General features: G+C 59.0%; 1 protein-coding gene across 1 annotated transcript; it reads left to right on the plus strand.

Moving 5' to 3' along the window:
- Positions 1–97: 97 nt before the first annotated feature.
- On the plus strand, positions 98–15,981 carry AHNAK (AHNAK nucleoprotein; the record flags this gene model as incomplete). Its single annotated transcript, XM_027910005.1, has 6 exons — positions 98–160; positions 286–1,695; positions 1,801–1,889; positions 2,325–2,652; positions 2,842–11,379; positions 11,560–15,981. Coding segments are annotated over exons 1-6 (14,850 nt in total), but the record flags the coding sequence as incomplete, so codon positions are not given.
- Between the last annotated feature and the right edge of the window lies 1 nt (position 15,982).

Below are 15,982 nucleotides of genomic sequence, written 5' to 3' on the forward strand. Positions count from 1 at the left end.
GATGGGTGGTGATGGTGGTGATGGTGAGGGAGGGGGGAGGGAGGTGGTGACCATGCTGGGTGGTGATGGTGAGTGTGGGGAGCGAGGGGGGAGGGTGATGGTGACTGTGGTGGATGACGATGGTGATGGGGAGGGAATGGGGAGGGAGGTGGTGACCACGGTGGGTAGTGATGGTGAGGGAGGGGAGCAAGGGGGAAAGGTGGTGACCGTGGGTGGTGATGGAGGGGAGCGAGAGAAGAGCGCGGTGGTGACCGTGGTGGTTGATGATGTTGGTTGGTGAGGGAGAAAAAAGGCTCAGGCAGTGGAGATGCTGATGGGCACCTCCTCTCTCTCTTCCAGAGCGGAGATGACGAGGAGTACCGTAGGATTTACACCACCAAGATCAAACCCCGGCTGAAGTCGGAGGAGGGAGTGGACGCCGAGGCCGGGGCGGGGACGCAGAGCAGAACCATCACGGTCACCAGGAAGGTCACGGCCTACACCGTGGACGTCAGCCGGCATGGCGGGGCCGCCGACGCCGCCATCCCCATCCCAGAACCAACAGGAGGGCTGAGGATTCATCAAGAGAGCCACATCCCCGCCGGAGAAACTGGAAAAGCCGCCCAGAAAGGCTCCGGAGCGTTCCCGGCGCCGCCCGGGGCCGAGACCAACGGGCAGTTGGGAGAGCTGGAGGTGGCACTGCACGTCAAGGGGCCCAGGCTGGACGGCAAGGGACAAACCCCCTGTGTCCAGGGAGAGGTGGACGTGGGCAAGGTCAAGATTCCCACCTTAAAAATCCCCAAATTCGGGTTCGGGGCTGGCGGGGAAGCTCCAGCCCCCCACGCGGATGTCACCGTGCAGGTGACGGGGCCTGGAGTGTCCCCACCTTGTGACGCGGCCGGGAAGGTCCCCTCCCCTCAGCTGGACCCCGAGGGCGCCAAGGGCAAGGTCCGGATCCCACACCTGCCCTTCCCCAAATTCACCGCCCGGGACTCGCGGGGGGACGGCCCCGCCTTGGACGTGGCGCTGCCCGAGGGCGAAGGTCCCGCCCTCATGAAGGGGGAGACCCCCCAGATTTCCCTCTCCGACGTGAACTTGAGCCTGAAAGGCCCCCAGGGGAAGGGGGACCCAGGGGGGGTCACCATCCCCAAGGTGGGGGCAGGAGGAGGAGGAGGAGGGGACCCCTCAGGACTCGGCCCCAAGGGGCTCCAGGTGGACGTGAAGGCCCCCCAGGTGGATTTTGGGGGGCAGGTGAAGGGCCCAGACGTGGCCGTGGCCGTGAAGGGGTCGAAGGGAGAGGTCGACTTTTCCATCCCAACCATCGACAGCAACTTGAGAGGGCCCCAAGTGGAACTGGAGGGGGTGAAGGTGCCCGAGATGAGCGTCAAGACCCCCCAGATCTCCGTACCCGACATCGACCTGAGCCTCAAAGGGCCCAAAGTGAAGGCAGACCTGGATATTTCTGCCCCCAAACTGGAAGGGGAGCTGAAAACCCCCGGACTCGACATCAAAGGCCCCAAAGTCGACGTTGTCGCCCCAGACCTGGAGGTCCAGGGAGCTGAGGGCAAACTGAAGTTCCCCAAGCTGAAGATGCCCAAGTTCGGGGTGAAGGGAGAGGCCCCCGGCGTGGAGGTGGCTCTTCCCAAGGGGGAGGTGGATGTTTCCTGTCCCAAAATGGACATTTCTGGCCCCAAAGTGGACATTTCTGGCCCCAAGGTGGACGTTTCTGTCCCTAAAATGGACATTTCCATCCCCAAAGTGGACGTTTCCAGCCCCAAGATGGACGTTTCTGTCCCCAAAGTGGACATTTCCAGCCCCAAGGTGGACATCGACGTCCCCAGTGTGGACATCAAGGGCCCCAAGGTGGACATCGAGGCCCCTGACGTCGACATCCACGGCCCAGAGGGGAAGTTCAAGATGCCCAAGTTCAAGATGCCCAAATTTGGGCTGCCTGGGGTCAAGGCCGAAGGCCCCGAGGTGGACGTCGACGTCTCCCTGCCCGGGGCGGGCGTGGAGGGGCCGAGCGTGGCCATCCAAGGGCCAGAAGGCAAAGTGAAGGCCCCTGAGATGAACATCAAGGCCCCCAAGGTCTCCATGCCCGACGTCGACCTGAACCTCAACGGGGCCAAACCCAGGGGCGACCTCGATGCGTCCCTGCCCACCCTGGAGGGGCCCCAAGGGGAGCTCCGAGGCCCCAAAGTCGACGTCGTCGCCCCAGGCCTGGAGGTCCAGGGAGCTGAGGGCAAACTGAAGTTCCCCAAGTTGAAGATGCCCAAGTTTGGGGTGAAGGGAGAGGCCCCCGAGGTCGAGGTGGCCCTTCCCGAGGGCGGCGACGTCCACGGGAGCCTGAGGGGCCCCGGGGTGAAGGTGCCCGAGATGAGCGTCAAGACCCCCCAGATCTCCATGCCCGACATCGACCTGAACCTCAAAGGGCCCAAAGTGAAGGCAGACCTGGATGTTTCTGCCCCCAAACTGGAAGGGGAGCTGAAAACCCCCGGGCTCGACATCAAGGGCCCCAAAGTCGACGTGGAAGGGCCCAACGTGGACATCCAGGGAGCTGAGGGCAAACTGAAGTTCCCCAAGCTGAAGATGCCCAAGTTTGGGGTGAAGGGAGAGGCCCCCGGCGTGGAGGTGACTCTTCCCAAGGGGGAGGTGGACGTTTCCTGCCCCAAAGTGGACGTTTCTGTCCCCAAAATGGATGTTTCTGTCCCTAAAATGGACATTTCCGGCCCCAAAATGGATGTTTCCGGCCCCAAAATGGACATTTCAGGCCCCAAAATGGATGTTTCCGGCCCCAAAATGGATGTTTCCGGCCCCAAAATGGACATTTCAGGCCCCAAAGTGGATGTTTCCGTCCCCAAGGTGGACGTCAATGTCCCCAGCGTGGACATCGAAGGGCCAGAGGTGAAAGGCAAAGGTCTCAAGTTTAAAATGCCCGAACTGAACGTTCAGACCCCCAAACTGTCCATGCCGGACGTGGATCTGGGACTGAAGGCCCCAAAGCTGAAGGGGGAGGCGGGAATTTCCCTTCCCAAGGTCTCTGGGGACCTGAAAGGCCCCAAAATAGACGTGGAAGGTCCCAAGGTGGATGTGAAAGGCCCCAAAATGGACGTGAAAGGTCCCAAGGTGGACGTGGAAGTTCCCAAAATGGACGTGGAAGGTCCCAGGGTGGACGTGGAGGTGCCCGAGGTGGACTTGGAATGCCCGGAGGGGAAGGTGAAAGGCCCCAAGTTCAAGATGCCCAAACTGAACCTCAAGTCGCCCAAAATCTCGATGCCGGACGTGGACCTGAACCTGAAGGGCCACAAAGTGAAAGGGGAGATGGACGTTTCCCTCCCCAAGGTCGAAGGAGACCTCAAGGGCCCCAAAATCGACGCGGAGGCCCCGGACGTCGAGCTGGAGTGTCCGGAGGCCAAACTGAAGATGCCCAAAATGAAGCTGCCCCATTTCCACCTGTCAGGGCCCAAGCTGGAGGGGGCAGAGGTTGATGTGGACCTGCCCAAGGCCGAGCTGGAGGTGTCCGGGCCGGAGGTGGACGTGGAAGGGCCGGAGGTGGAGGCGGGAGGGGCGGAGGGGAAATGGAAAGGCCCCAAGTTCCGGATGCCGAAGCTGAACATCAAAACGCCCAAAATCTCGGTGCCGGATGTGGATCTGAACCTGAAAGGCCCCAAAGTGAAGGGAGAGGTGGATGTGGAAGGTCTGAAGGTGGAAGGGGACGTGAAAGGGCCGCAGGTGGACGTGAAGGGGCCAAAGGTGGATGTCGAGGGGCCCAACCTGGACGTGGAGGGGCCCGAGGGGAAGGTGAAGGTGAAGGGCCCCAAGTTCAAGATGCCCGAGATGCACATCAAGCCCCAAAAGATCTCCTTGCCCGACGTGGACATCAACCTGAAGGGCCCCAAGATCAAGGGAGACGTGGATGTGTCGGTGCCAAAGCTGGAGGGTGACCTGAAGGGCCCAGACCTGGACATCAAGGGCCCCAAGGTGGACATCGAGGCCCCCGACGTCGACATTCATGGCCCAGAGGGGAAGTTCAAGATGCCCAAGTTCAAGATGCCCAAGTTTGGGCTGAAGGGAGAAGGCCCCGAGGTGGACGTGACGCTGCCGACAGGAAACCTGGATGTGTCCGGTCCCAAGGTGGACATTGAAGGTCCAGAGGTGGACATTGAAGGTCCCGAAGGAAAAGTGAAGGGCCCCAAGTTCAAGATGCCCGAGATGCATTTTAAGACCCCCAAAATCTCGATGCCCGACATTGATTTGAACTTGAAAGGCCCCAAAGTGAAGGGAGATGTGGATGTGTCAGTGCCAAAGCTGGAGGGTGACCTGAAGGGCCCCGAACTGGACGTCAAGGGCCCCAAAGTCAACGTTGAGGCCCCAGATGTTGATATTCATGGTCCAGAGGGGAAGTTCAAGATGCCCAAGTTCAAGATGCCCAAGTTTGGGATGCCCGGGGTCAAGGCCGAAGGGCCCGAGGTGGACGTGACGCTGCCCACAGGAAACCTGGATGTGTCCGGTCCCAAGGTGGACATTGAGGGTCCAGAGGTGGATGTTGAGCTGCCCGAGGGGAAAGTGAAAGGCCCCAAGTTCAAGATGCCCGAGATGCACTTTAAGACCCCCAAGATCTCGATGCCGGATGTCGACTTCAACCTGAAGGGCCCCAAGGTCAAAGGGGATGTTGATGTGTCTGTTCCCAAACTGGAAGGTGACCTGAAGGGCCCAGACATTGACATCAAGGGCCCCAAAGTCGATGTTGATCTTCCTGATGTTGAGCTGGAAGGGCCTGAAGGGAAACTGAAGGGTCCCAAGTTCAAGATGCCCGAGATGAACATCAAGGCCCCCAAAATCTCCATGCCCGACGTCGACTTCAACCTGAAGGGCCCCAAAGTGAAGGGAGATGTGGATGTGTCAGTGCCTAAACTGGAAGGTGACCTGAAGGGCCCTGACTTGGACATCAAGGGCCCCAAGGTGGACATCGAGGCCCCTGATGTCGACATTCACGGCCCGGAGGGGAAGTTCAAGATGCCCAAGTTCAAGATGCCCAAGTTTGGGATGCCCGGGGTCAAGGCTGAAGGCCCTGGTGTGGATGTGGAGCTGCCCACAGGAAACCTGGATGTGTCCGGTCCCAAGGTGGACATTGAGGGTCCAGAGGTGGATGTTGAGCTGCCTGAGGGGAAGGTGAAAGGCCCCAAGTTCAAGATGCCCGAGATGCACTTTAAGACCCCCAAGATCTCCATGCCCGACATCGACCTGAACTTGAAAGGCCCAAAAGTGAAGGGAGATGTGGATGTTTCTGTTCCCAAATTGGAAGGTGACCTGAAGGGCCCAGACCTGGACATCAAGGGCCCCAAGGTGGACATCGAGGCCCCTGATGTCGACATTCACGGCCCGGAGGGGAAGTTCAAGATGCCCAAGTTCAAGATGCCCAAGTTTGGGCTGAAGGGAGAAGGCCCCGAGGTGGACGTGGCGCTGCCCAAGGGGGACATCGACGTTTCCCTGCCCAAGGTGGACGTGGAGATGCCAAGTGTGGATGTTGAGCTGCCCGAGGGGAAGGTGAAGGGCCCCAAGTTCAAGATGCCCGAGATGAACATCAAGGCCCCCAAGATCTCGATGCCCGACATCGACCTGAACCTGAAGGGCCCCAAAGTGAAGGGGGGGGTTGATGTCTCTGTTCCCAAACTGGAGGGTGACCTGAAAGGTCCGGATGTGAATATTAAAGGTCCGAGGGTCGATGTCGACGTTCCCGACGTTGACCTTGAAGGCCCCGATGGGAAATGGAAAGGGCCCAAGATAAAAATGCCGGAGATGAACATCAAGGCCCCGAAATTTTCCATGCCCGACATCGACCTCAACTTGAAAGGCCCCAAACTGAAGGGGGATGTGGATGTTTCTGCCCCAAAAATAGAGGGTGAGGTGAAAGTGCCAGAGGTGGAGTTGAAAGGACCCAAAGTAGATGTGGATGTTCCTGACGTGGAACTCGAGCTGCCAGAGGGGAAGGTGAAGGGCCCCAAGTTCAAGATGCCCGAGATGAACATCAAGGCCCCCAAAATCTCCATGCCAGACTTTGACCTGAACCTGAAGGGCCCCAAAGTGAAGGGGGACGTGAACGTGTCCCTTCCCAAGCTGGAGGGAGACCTGAAAGGCCCTGACGTTGAAATCAAGGGCCCCAAAGTTGACGTCGACCTTCCCGACGTTGATCTGGAAGGACCTGAAGGAAAATTGAAGGGCCCCAAGTTCAAGATGCCCGAAATGCATTTTAAAGCCCCCAAAATCTCCATGCCAGACTTTGACCTGAACCTGAAGGGCCCCAAAGTTAAGGGGGATGTGGACGTGTCAGTCCCGAAAATTGAAGGTGATTTGAAGGGCCCAGAACTCGACATCAAGGGCCCCAGAGTGGATGTCAACGTCCCCGACATCGACCTGGAGTGTCCAGAAGCGAAGCTGAAGGGCCCCAAGTTCAAGATGCCCGAGATGCACTTCAAGACCCCCAAAATCTCCATGCCCGACATCGATTTGAACCTCAAAGGCCCCAAACTCAAGGGGGACGTCGATGTTTCCGTCCCCAAACTGGAGGGGGACCTGAAGGGCCCCGAGGTGGAGTTGAAAGGCCCCAAACTGGACATTGAAGCTCCTAACGTGGACATTGAGCTGCCAGAGGGGAAGGTGAAGGGCCCCAAGTTCAAGATGCCCGAAATGCACTTCAAGGCGCCCAAAATCTCCATGCCCGACTTCGATCTGAACCTGAAGGGCCCCAAAGTGAAGGGGGACGTCGATGTGTCCCTGCCCAAGCTCGAAGGGGACCTGAAGGGGCCGGAGGTTTCACTGAAAGGCCCCAAAGTGGACGTCGAGGCTCCAGACATTGAGCTGGAATGTCCAGAGGGGAAGATCAAGGGCCCCAAGTTCAAGATGCCCGAGATGAACATCAAGGCCCCCAAAATCTCCATGCCGGACTTTGACCTGAACCTGAAGGGCCCCAAAGTCAAGGGAGATGTGGATGTTTCCCTTCCCAAACTGGAAGGTGACTTGAAAGCCCCAGACATCGACATCAAAGGCCCCAAAATCGACGTTGATCTCCCCGATGTTGAACTGGAAGGGCCTGAGGGGAAGATCAAGGGCCCCAAGTTCAAGATGCCCGAGATGAACATCAAGGCCCCCAAAATCTCCATGCCCGACATCGACCTGAACCTGAAGGGTCCCAAACTGAAGGGAGATGTGGATGTTTCTGTTCCCAAACTGGAAGGTGACCTGAAGGGCCCTGACTTGGAAATCAAGGGCCCCAAGGTGGACATCGAGGCCCCTGATGTCGACATTCACGGCCCAGAGGGGAAGTTCAAGATGCCCAAGTTCAAGATGCCCAAGTTTGGGCTGAAGGGAGAAGGCCCCGAGGTGGACGTGGCGCTGCCCAAGGGGGACGTCGACGTTTCCCTGCCCAAGGTGGACGTGGAGATGCCAAGTGTGGATGTTGAGCTGCCCGAGGGGAAGGTGAAGGGCCCCAAGTTCAAGATGCCCGAGATGCACTTTAAGACCCCCAAGATCTCGATGCCCGACATCGACCTGAACCTGAAGGGCCCCAAGATCAAGGGAGACGTCGATGTGTCTGTTCCCAAATTGGAAGGTGACCTGAAGGGCCCAGACATTGACATCAAGGGCCCCAAAGTCAACGTTGATCTCCCTGATGTTGAGCTGGAAGGGCCTGAGGGGAAGATCAAGGGCCCCAAGTTCAAGATGCCCGAGATGCACATCAAGGCCCCCAAAATCTCCATGCCTGACGTCGACTTCAACCTGAAGGGCCCCAAGATCAAAGGAGATGTGGATGTGTCAGTCCCTAAACTAGAAGGTGACTTGAAAGGCCCTGAGCTGGACATCAAGGGCCCCAAGGTGGACATCGAGGCCCCTGACGTCGACATTCACGGCCCAGAAGGCAAAATCAAGTTCCCCAAGTTCAAGATGCCCAAATTTGGAGTCCCCGGTTTCAAAGCAGAGGGGCCCGAGGTGGACGTGACGCTGCCCACAGGAAACCTGGATGTGTCCGGTCCCAAGGTGGACATTGAGGGTCCAGAGGTGGATGTTGAGCTGCCCGAGGGGAAAGTGAAAGGCCCCAAGTTCAAGATGCCCGAGATGCACATCAAGGCCCCCAAATTCTCCATGCCTGATGTCGACATCAACCTGAAGGGCCCCAAATTGAAAGGGGACATCGATGTTTCTGTTCCAAAACTTGAAGGAGATTTGAAGGGCCCAGATATTGATATCAAGGGGCCCAAAGTCAACGTTGACCTTCCCGACGTTGAGCTGGAAGGGCCTGAGGGGAAGATCAAGGGCCCCAAGTTCAAGATGCCCGAGATGCACATCAAGGCCCCCAAAATCTCCATGCCCGACATTGATTTCAACCTAAAAGGTCCCAAGGTCAAGGGAGATGTGGACGTGTCTCTGCCCAAGATGGAAGGAGATTTAAAGGGCCCAGACATTGATATCAAAGGCCCCAAAGTCGATGTTGACCTTCCAGATGTTGAGCTGGAAGGGCCTGAGGGGAAGATCAAGGGCCCCAAGTTCAAGATGCCCGAGATGCACTTTAAGACCCCCAAAATCTCCATGCCCGACATCGACTTGAACCTGAAAGGCCCCAAAGTGAAGGGAGATGTGGATGTTTCTCTTCCCAAGATGGAAGGAGATTTAAAGGGTCCAGATATTGATATCAAGGGACCCAAAGTCAACGTTGACCTTCCCGATGTTGAGCTGGAAGGGCCTGAGGGAAAGGTGAAGGGCCCCAAGTTCAAGATGCCCGAGATGCACATCAAGGCCCCCAAGTTCTCCATGCCCGACGTCGACTTCAACCTGAAGGGCCCCAAAGTCAAAGGGGACGTTGATGTTTCTCTCCCCAAGCTGGAGGGGGACCTGGATATCAAGGGCCCCAAGGTGGACATCGAGGCCCCTGATGTCGACATTCACGGCCCGGAGGGGAAGTTCAAGATGCCCAAGTTCAAGATGCCCAAGTTTGGGATGCCCGGGGTCAAGGCCGAAGGGCCCGAGGTGGACGTGACGCTGCCCACAGGAAACCTGGATGTGTCCGGTCCCAAGGTGGACATTGAGGGTCCAGAGGTGGATGTTGAGCTGCCCGAGGGGAAGGTGAAAGGCCCCAAGTTCAAGATGCCCGAGATGCACATCAAGGCCCCCAAATTCTCCATGCCTGACGTCGACTTCAACCTGAAGGGCCCCAAGATCAAGGGTGATGTCGATGTGTCTGTTCCCAAACTGGAAGGTGACCTGAAGGGCCCAGACATTGACATCAAGGGCCCCAAAGTCGATGTTGATCTTCCTGATGTTGAACTGGAAGGGCCTGAGGGGAAGATCAAGGGCCCCAAGTTCAAGATGCCCGAGATGCACATCAAGGCCCCCAAATTCTCCATGCCCGACGTCGACTTCAACCTGAAGGGCCCCAAGATCAAGGGAGATGTGGATGTGTCAGTGCCTAAACTGGAAGGTGACCTGAAGGGCCCTGACTTGGACATCAAGGGCCCCAAGGTGGACATCGAGGCCCCTGACGTCGACATTCACGGCCCAGAAGGCAAAATCACGATGCCCAAGTTCAAGATGCCCAAGTTTGGGTTTTCTGGCCCCAAAGTTGAAGGCCCCGAGGTGGACCTGAGCCTGCCCGACGCCGACCTCTCTGTTTCGGGTCCGAAGGTCGATGTTTCCCTCCCCGACCTGGAGGTGGAAGGGCCCGAAGGAAAACTGAAGGGCCCCAAATTCAAGAAGCCAGAGCTGCAGTTCAACGTCCCCAAAATCTCCATGCCTGACATCGACCTCAACCTGAAGGGCCCCAAAGTCGAGGGGGAGCTGAAAGGCCCCAAGTTGGACATCAAAGGGCCGGAGCTCGAGGTCGAGGGGCCGAAGGTGGACCTGGAAGGAAAAGCTAAAAAATCCCGCTTCAAACTCCCCAAATTCGGCTTTTCCGGCCCCAAAGTGCAGAGCCCCGAGGTGGATGTGAAGCTGAAGAAACCCGAGGTGGATGTTTCCGGCCCCAAGGTCGAGGTCCAGGCTCCGGATCTGGATGTCCAGGCCAAATCCAAAGGCTCCAAGTTCAAGATGCCTTTCCTGAACATTTCCTCCCCCAAAGTGTCGATGCCGGACGTGGAACTGAACCTGAAAGGGCACAAAATGAAAGGGGAGCTGGACCTGTCCGGCCCCAAACTGGAAGGGGAGCTGAAGGGCCCCGACGTGGACATCAAGGGCCCCAAGGTGGACGTGGAAGGCCCTGAGGTGGATGTTGAAGGCCCTGAGGGGAAGATCAAAGGCCCCAAGTTCAAGATGCCCGAGATGAACATCAAGGCCCCCAAAATCTCCATGCCCGACATCGACCTGAACCTGAAGGGCCCCAAAGTGAAGGGGGATGTGGACGTGTCCCTCCCCCAGGTGGACCTGAAGGGCCCCAAAGTGGAGGTGGAAGGTCCCGACCTCGACGTCGAAGGCCCCAAAGGAAAAATCAAAGGCCCCAAGTTCAAGATGCCTGAGATGAACATCAAAGCCCCCAACCTGTCCATGCCAGACCTGGATTTGAACCTGAAGGGTCCCAAACTGAAAGGGGGGGTGGACGTCGATCTGTCGGTGCCAAAACTCGAGGGGGATGTGACGCTGCCGGACGTCGACATCAAAGGCCCCAAAGTGGACATTGAGGGTCCAGAACTGGACATTGATGGGCCTGAGGGGAAGGTGAAGGGCCCCAAGTTCAAGATGCCTGAGATGCACATCAAGGCCCCCAAGTTCTCCATGCCTGACGTCGACTTCAACCTGAAGGGCCCCAAAGTGAAGGGAGATGTGGATGTGTCCCTGCCCAAGATGGAAGGCGACTTAAAGGGCCCTGACATTGACATCAAAGGCCCCAAGGTGGACATCGAGGCCCCTGACGTCGACATTCACGGCCCGGAGGGGAAGTTCAAGATGCCCAAGTTCAAGATGCCCAAGTTTGGGATGCCCGGGGTCAAGGCCGAAGGGCCCGAGGTGGACGTGACGCTGCCCACAGGAAACCTGGATGTGTCCGGTCCCAAGGTGGACATTGAGGGTCCAGAGGTGGATGTTGAGCTGCCCGAGGGGAAGGTGAAAGGCCCCAAGTTCAAGATGCCCGAGATGCACTTTAAGACCCCCAAAATCTCCATGCCCGACATCGACCTGAACTTGAAAGGCCCCAAAGTGAAGGGAGATGTGGATGTGTCAGTGCCAAAGCTGGAGGGCCCAGACATTGACATCAAGGGCCCCAAAGTTGATGTTGACCTTCCAGACGTCGACTTGGAAGGACCTGAAGGAAAACTGAAGGGCCCCAAGTTCAAGATGCCCGAGATGCACTTCAAGGCCCCCAAAATCTCCATGCCCGACTTTGACCTGAACCTGAAGGGCCCCAAAGTGAAGGGGGATGTTGATGTGTCCCTGCCCAAGCTTGAAGGGGACCTGAAGGGCCCTGAGTTGGATGTTTCTGCCCCAGATGTTCAGATTGAGGGTCCAGAGGGGAAGATCAAGGGCCCCAAGTTCAAGATACCCGAGATGAACATCAAGGCCCCCAAAATCTCCATGCCCGACATCGACCTGAACCTGAAGGGCCCCAAAGTGAAGGGAGATGTGGATGTGTCCCTTCCCAAGGTGGAAGGTGACCTGAAAGGTCCTGAAATAGACATTAAAGGCCCCAAAGTCGATGTTGACCTTCCTGATGTTGAGCTGGAAGGGCCTGAAGGGAAACTGAAGGGCCCCAAGTTCAAGATGCCCGAGATGAACATCAAGGCTCCCAAAATCTCGATGCCTGATGTTGACTTCAACCTGAAGGGCCCCAAAGTGAAGGGAGATGTGGATGTGTCAGTGCCTAAACTGGAAGGTGACCTGAAGGGCCCTGACTTGGACATCAAGGGCCCCAAGGTGGACATCGAGGCCCCTGACGTCGACATTCACGGCCCGGAGGGGAAGTTCAAGATGCCCAAGTTCAAGATGCCCAAGTTTGGGATGCCCGGGGTCAAGGCTGAAGGCCCTGGTGTGGATGTGGAGCTGCCCACAGGAAACCTGGATGTGTCCGGTCCCAAGGTGGACATTGAGGGTCCAGAGGTGGATGTTGAGCTGCCCGAGGGGAAGGTGAAAGGCCCCAAGTTCAAGATGCCCGAGATGCACTTTAAGACCCCCAAGATCTCCATGCCCGACATCGACTTGAACTTGAAAGGCCCCAAAGTGAAGGGAGATGTGGATGTGACTCTGCCCAAGATGGAAGGAGATTTAAAGGGCCCAGACATTGACATCAAAGGACCTAAAGTCAATGTTGATCTTCCTGATGTTGAGCTGGAAGGGCCTGAGGGGAAGATCAAGGGCCCCAAGTTCAAGATGCCCGAGATGCACATCAAGGCCCCCAAAATCTCCATGCCCGACGTCGACTTCAACCTGAAGGGCCCCAAGATCAAAGGAGACATGGATGTGTCAGTCCCTAAACTAGAAGGTGACTTGAAAGGCCCTGAGCTGGACATCAAGGGCCCCAAGGTGGACATTGAGGCCCCTGATGCTGACATTCACGGCCCAGAAGGCAAAATCAAGTTCCCCAAGTTCAAGATGCCCAAATTTGGAGTCCCCGGTTTCAAAGCAGAGGGGCCCGAGGTGGACGTGACGCTGCCCACAGGAAACCTGGATGTGTCCGGTCCCAAGGTGGACATTGAGGGTCCAGAGGTGGATGTTGAGCTGCCCGAGGGGAAAGTGAAGGGCCCCAAGTTCAAGATGCCCGAGATGCACATCAAGGCCCCCAAAATCTCGATGCCGGACCTGGATCTGAACCTGAAGGGCCCCAAGGTCAAGGGGGATGTTGACGTGACCCTGCCAGGGGTCGAGGGTGAACTGAAGGGTCCCCAGGTCAGCGTCGCCGCCCCCGATGTCCACGTGGACAGCCCGGAGGGCAAATTCAAACTCCCCAAATTCAAGATGCCCAAATTTTCTATGCCCGGGTTCAAAGGGGAGGGGCCGGAGGTGGACGTGACCCTCCCCAAGGGCGACCTCGAGGTGGACGTGGAGGCTCCTGATCTGAGCGTGGACGGGAAGGTCAAAGGTCCCAAATTCTCCCTGCCCGAGGTGAACGTCAAGGCCCCCAAAATCTCCGTGCCCGACGTCGACTTCAACATCAAAGGCCCCCACCTGAAAGGGGACGTCGACCTCTCGGCCCCCGGGCTGGGGGGGGACCTCCAAGCCCCCCAGATCGACCTCAAAGGCCCCAAAATCGACCTTGAGGCTCCCGACGTGACCCTGGAAGGGCCTGAGGGGAAACTCAAGGGCCCCAACTTCAAGATGCCCGAGATGAACATCAAGGCCCCCAAAATCTCCATGCCTGACGTCGACTTCAACCTGAAGGGTCCCAAGGTCAAGGGAGACCTGAGCGTGGAGGGGAACCTGCAGGGCCCGGACCTCGACCTCAAAGGCCCCAAACTGGACGTTGGGGCCCCCGAGGTGACCGTGGAAGGACCCAAGATCAAGATGCCCGAGATGCACCTCAAGACCCCCCAGATCTCCATGCCTGACATTGACTTGAACTTGAAGGGCTTGAAGGGCAAAGGCGACGCCGAATTCCACGGCCCGAAGCTCGAGGGGAGTTTGAAGGGTCCCGAGGTCGACATCAAGGCTCCCAAAGTCGACATCAAGGCTCCCAAGGTCGATATTGAGGGCCCGGCGGTCGACGTCGATGGGCTGGAGGGGAAAGTGAAGCTGCCCAAAATGAAAATGCCCAAATTCGGCTTCAAGGGGGAAGGCCCCGAGGTGGACGTGGACTTGCCGAAGGCCGAGGCCGAGCTCTCGGGCCCCAGGGTGGAGCTCGGCGTCCCCGAGGTGAGCCTGGAGGGCCCCGAGGGAAAAGTGAAGGGCCCGAAGCTGAAAATGCCCGAAATGCACGTGAACGTCCCCAAAATCTCCATGCCCGAGATAGACTTGAACCTGAAAGGCCACAAAACCAAGGGGGGCTTTGACCTTTCCCCCCCTAAGGTGGAAGGTCACCTGAAAGGGCCTGAGGTCGACCTGAAAGGGCCGGAATTGGGGGTCAAAGGCCCCGAAGTGGAGGTGGAATGTCCCGACCTGAGCGTGGAGGGCCCCGAGGCCAACGTCAAACTCCCCAAGTTCAAGAAGTCCAAGTTCGGGTTCGGGATGAAGAGCCCGAAGGCCGACGTGGATCTCCCCGAGGCGGAGCTGAGCCTGGAGCCCCCCGAGGCCAACCTGTCGGCCAAGGGCAAGAAGAGCAAGTTCAAGATGCCCAAAATCCACATGAGCGGCCCCAAAGTGAAGGGCAAGAAGGGGGCGTTCGACGTGACGGCGGCCGGGGCCGAGCTGGACGGGGAGCTCGGCGTGGCCGGCCCCGACGCCGCCGTCAAGTCCCCCAAGGGGAAGAAGCCCATGTTTGGCAAGATCTCCTTCCCAGACGTCGAGTTCGACCTGAAATCGCACCGGTTCCGAGGGGAGGTGTCCGGGGGGGTCCCCAAAGCGGAGGGGGAGCTCCGAGCACCGGGCCTGGAGGTCTCCATGCCCGCGGTGGAGGGGTCAGGGCTCGGTGTGGACGTGGAAGTTCCTGACGTGAACCTGAAGGCCCCGAAGCTCAAAATCCCCGGGGGGCAGGTGGGTGTGGGGGACGGGAAGGTCGGGGGGGACCTGAAGGGGGTCGAGGTGCCGGAGTTGAGCCTGAGAGGACCAAAAGTGAAAGGGGAAATCGGCTTTTCTGGAGCAGAACTGGAAGGCCCCGAGGGAAAAGTGGGGTGGCCCAAAGGAGGGAAAGGGGGAGTGGGGCTGGAAATGCCGGGGGTGAGCTTGGATGTGCCCGGGACTGACGTGAAGCTCAGAGGGCCCCAAATCTCCGGCCCGGAGCTTGAGGGGAACCTGAAAGGACCAAAGTTGAAGGGAGAGTTGGATGTCTCGGGCTCCGTGGAAGGGCCCAGAGTTGACCTGGGAGGTTTAGGGGGGAAGGTGAAGCTGCCGAAGGGGGGCGTTTCCTGCTCTGTCCCAAAAGTGGAGGTGGGCTCCCAGTCCCCCGGGGCCGACCTCGCCCTCTCCGCCCCGGATCTGGATGTCAGCCTGAAAGGACCAAAGTTGAAAGGAGATTTGGGCGCCAAATCCCCAGAGACGTCGGCGGGCGACGCCGACTTCGAGATCCTGGGGGGCACCATCAAACTCCCGTCCCTGAAGCTGCCCCAGTTCGGCGTCTCCGGCCCCGGCATGGAGGGAGGGGACGTGGCCGTGGCTCTGGAAGGCCCCCAGGCCAAGGGGGGGCTGAAGGGCTCCTCTGTGGGGCTGGAAGGGCCCGACGTCGACCTGAGGCTGAAGGGACCGAGCGTGGACGTGTCCGGCGACATCAAAGCCCCGAAGGTCGGCCTGGAGTCCCCTCGGGCCGAGCTGGAGGTTTCGGGCTCAGGCTTGAACGTCAACGCCAAAGGGCCGAAGGTGAAGGTCGGGGGCGAGGCCGGCGGCGGGACCTTCCACCTCTGCGGCCCCAGGGTGGGCACGGCAGGGCCCGAGGGCGGCCAGGTCAGGGTGTCCTTCCCCAAGCTGCGGATGCCCAAATTCGTCTTCTCCGACGCCGAGGCCAAGGGCCGGGAGGTGGGAGTGGACGTCGAGTTCCCCGCGGCCGACGTGGCGGCCGAGCCGGAGCCGGACGAGGCCGAGGGGCGGCTCAAGAAATCCAAACTCAAGATGCCCAAGTTCAACTTCTCCAAGCAGAAAGGGCGGGCGGGCGGCGGAGGCGCCCCCGGCTCCCCCGAGGCCTCGGGGTCCGTCTCGGGGTCCCGGGGGGACCTGAAGAGCTCCAAGGCCAGCCTGGGCTCGGCCGAGGGCGACGCCGAGGCCGAGGCGCCGTCGGCCAAGGGGAAATTCTCCCTGTTCCGGCCCAGGAAGCAGCGGCCGCGCTCGTCGTCCTTCAGCGACGACGCCTCGGCCTCGCGGGGCCCGGCGGGAGAGCCCAGGGCGCCCAAGGTGAAATTCGGGACCTTCGGGGGCATCGGCTCCAAGAGCAAAGGTTGTTACGAGG

The sequence above is a fragment of the Empidonax traillii genome, unplaced genomic scaffold (genome assembly GCF_003031625.1).
Source record: "Empidonax traillii isolate 1590-97213 ecotype Southwest subspecies unplaced genomic scaffold, ASM303162v1 scaffold2605:size20938, whole genome shotgun sequence".
Taxonomy (NCBI): domain Eukaryota; kingdom Metazoa; phylum Chordata; class Aves; order Passeriformes; family Tyrannidae; genus Empidonax; species Empidonax traillii.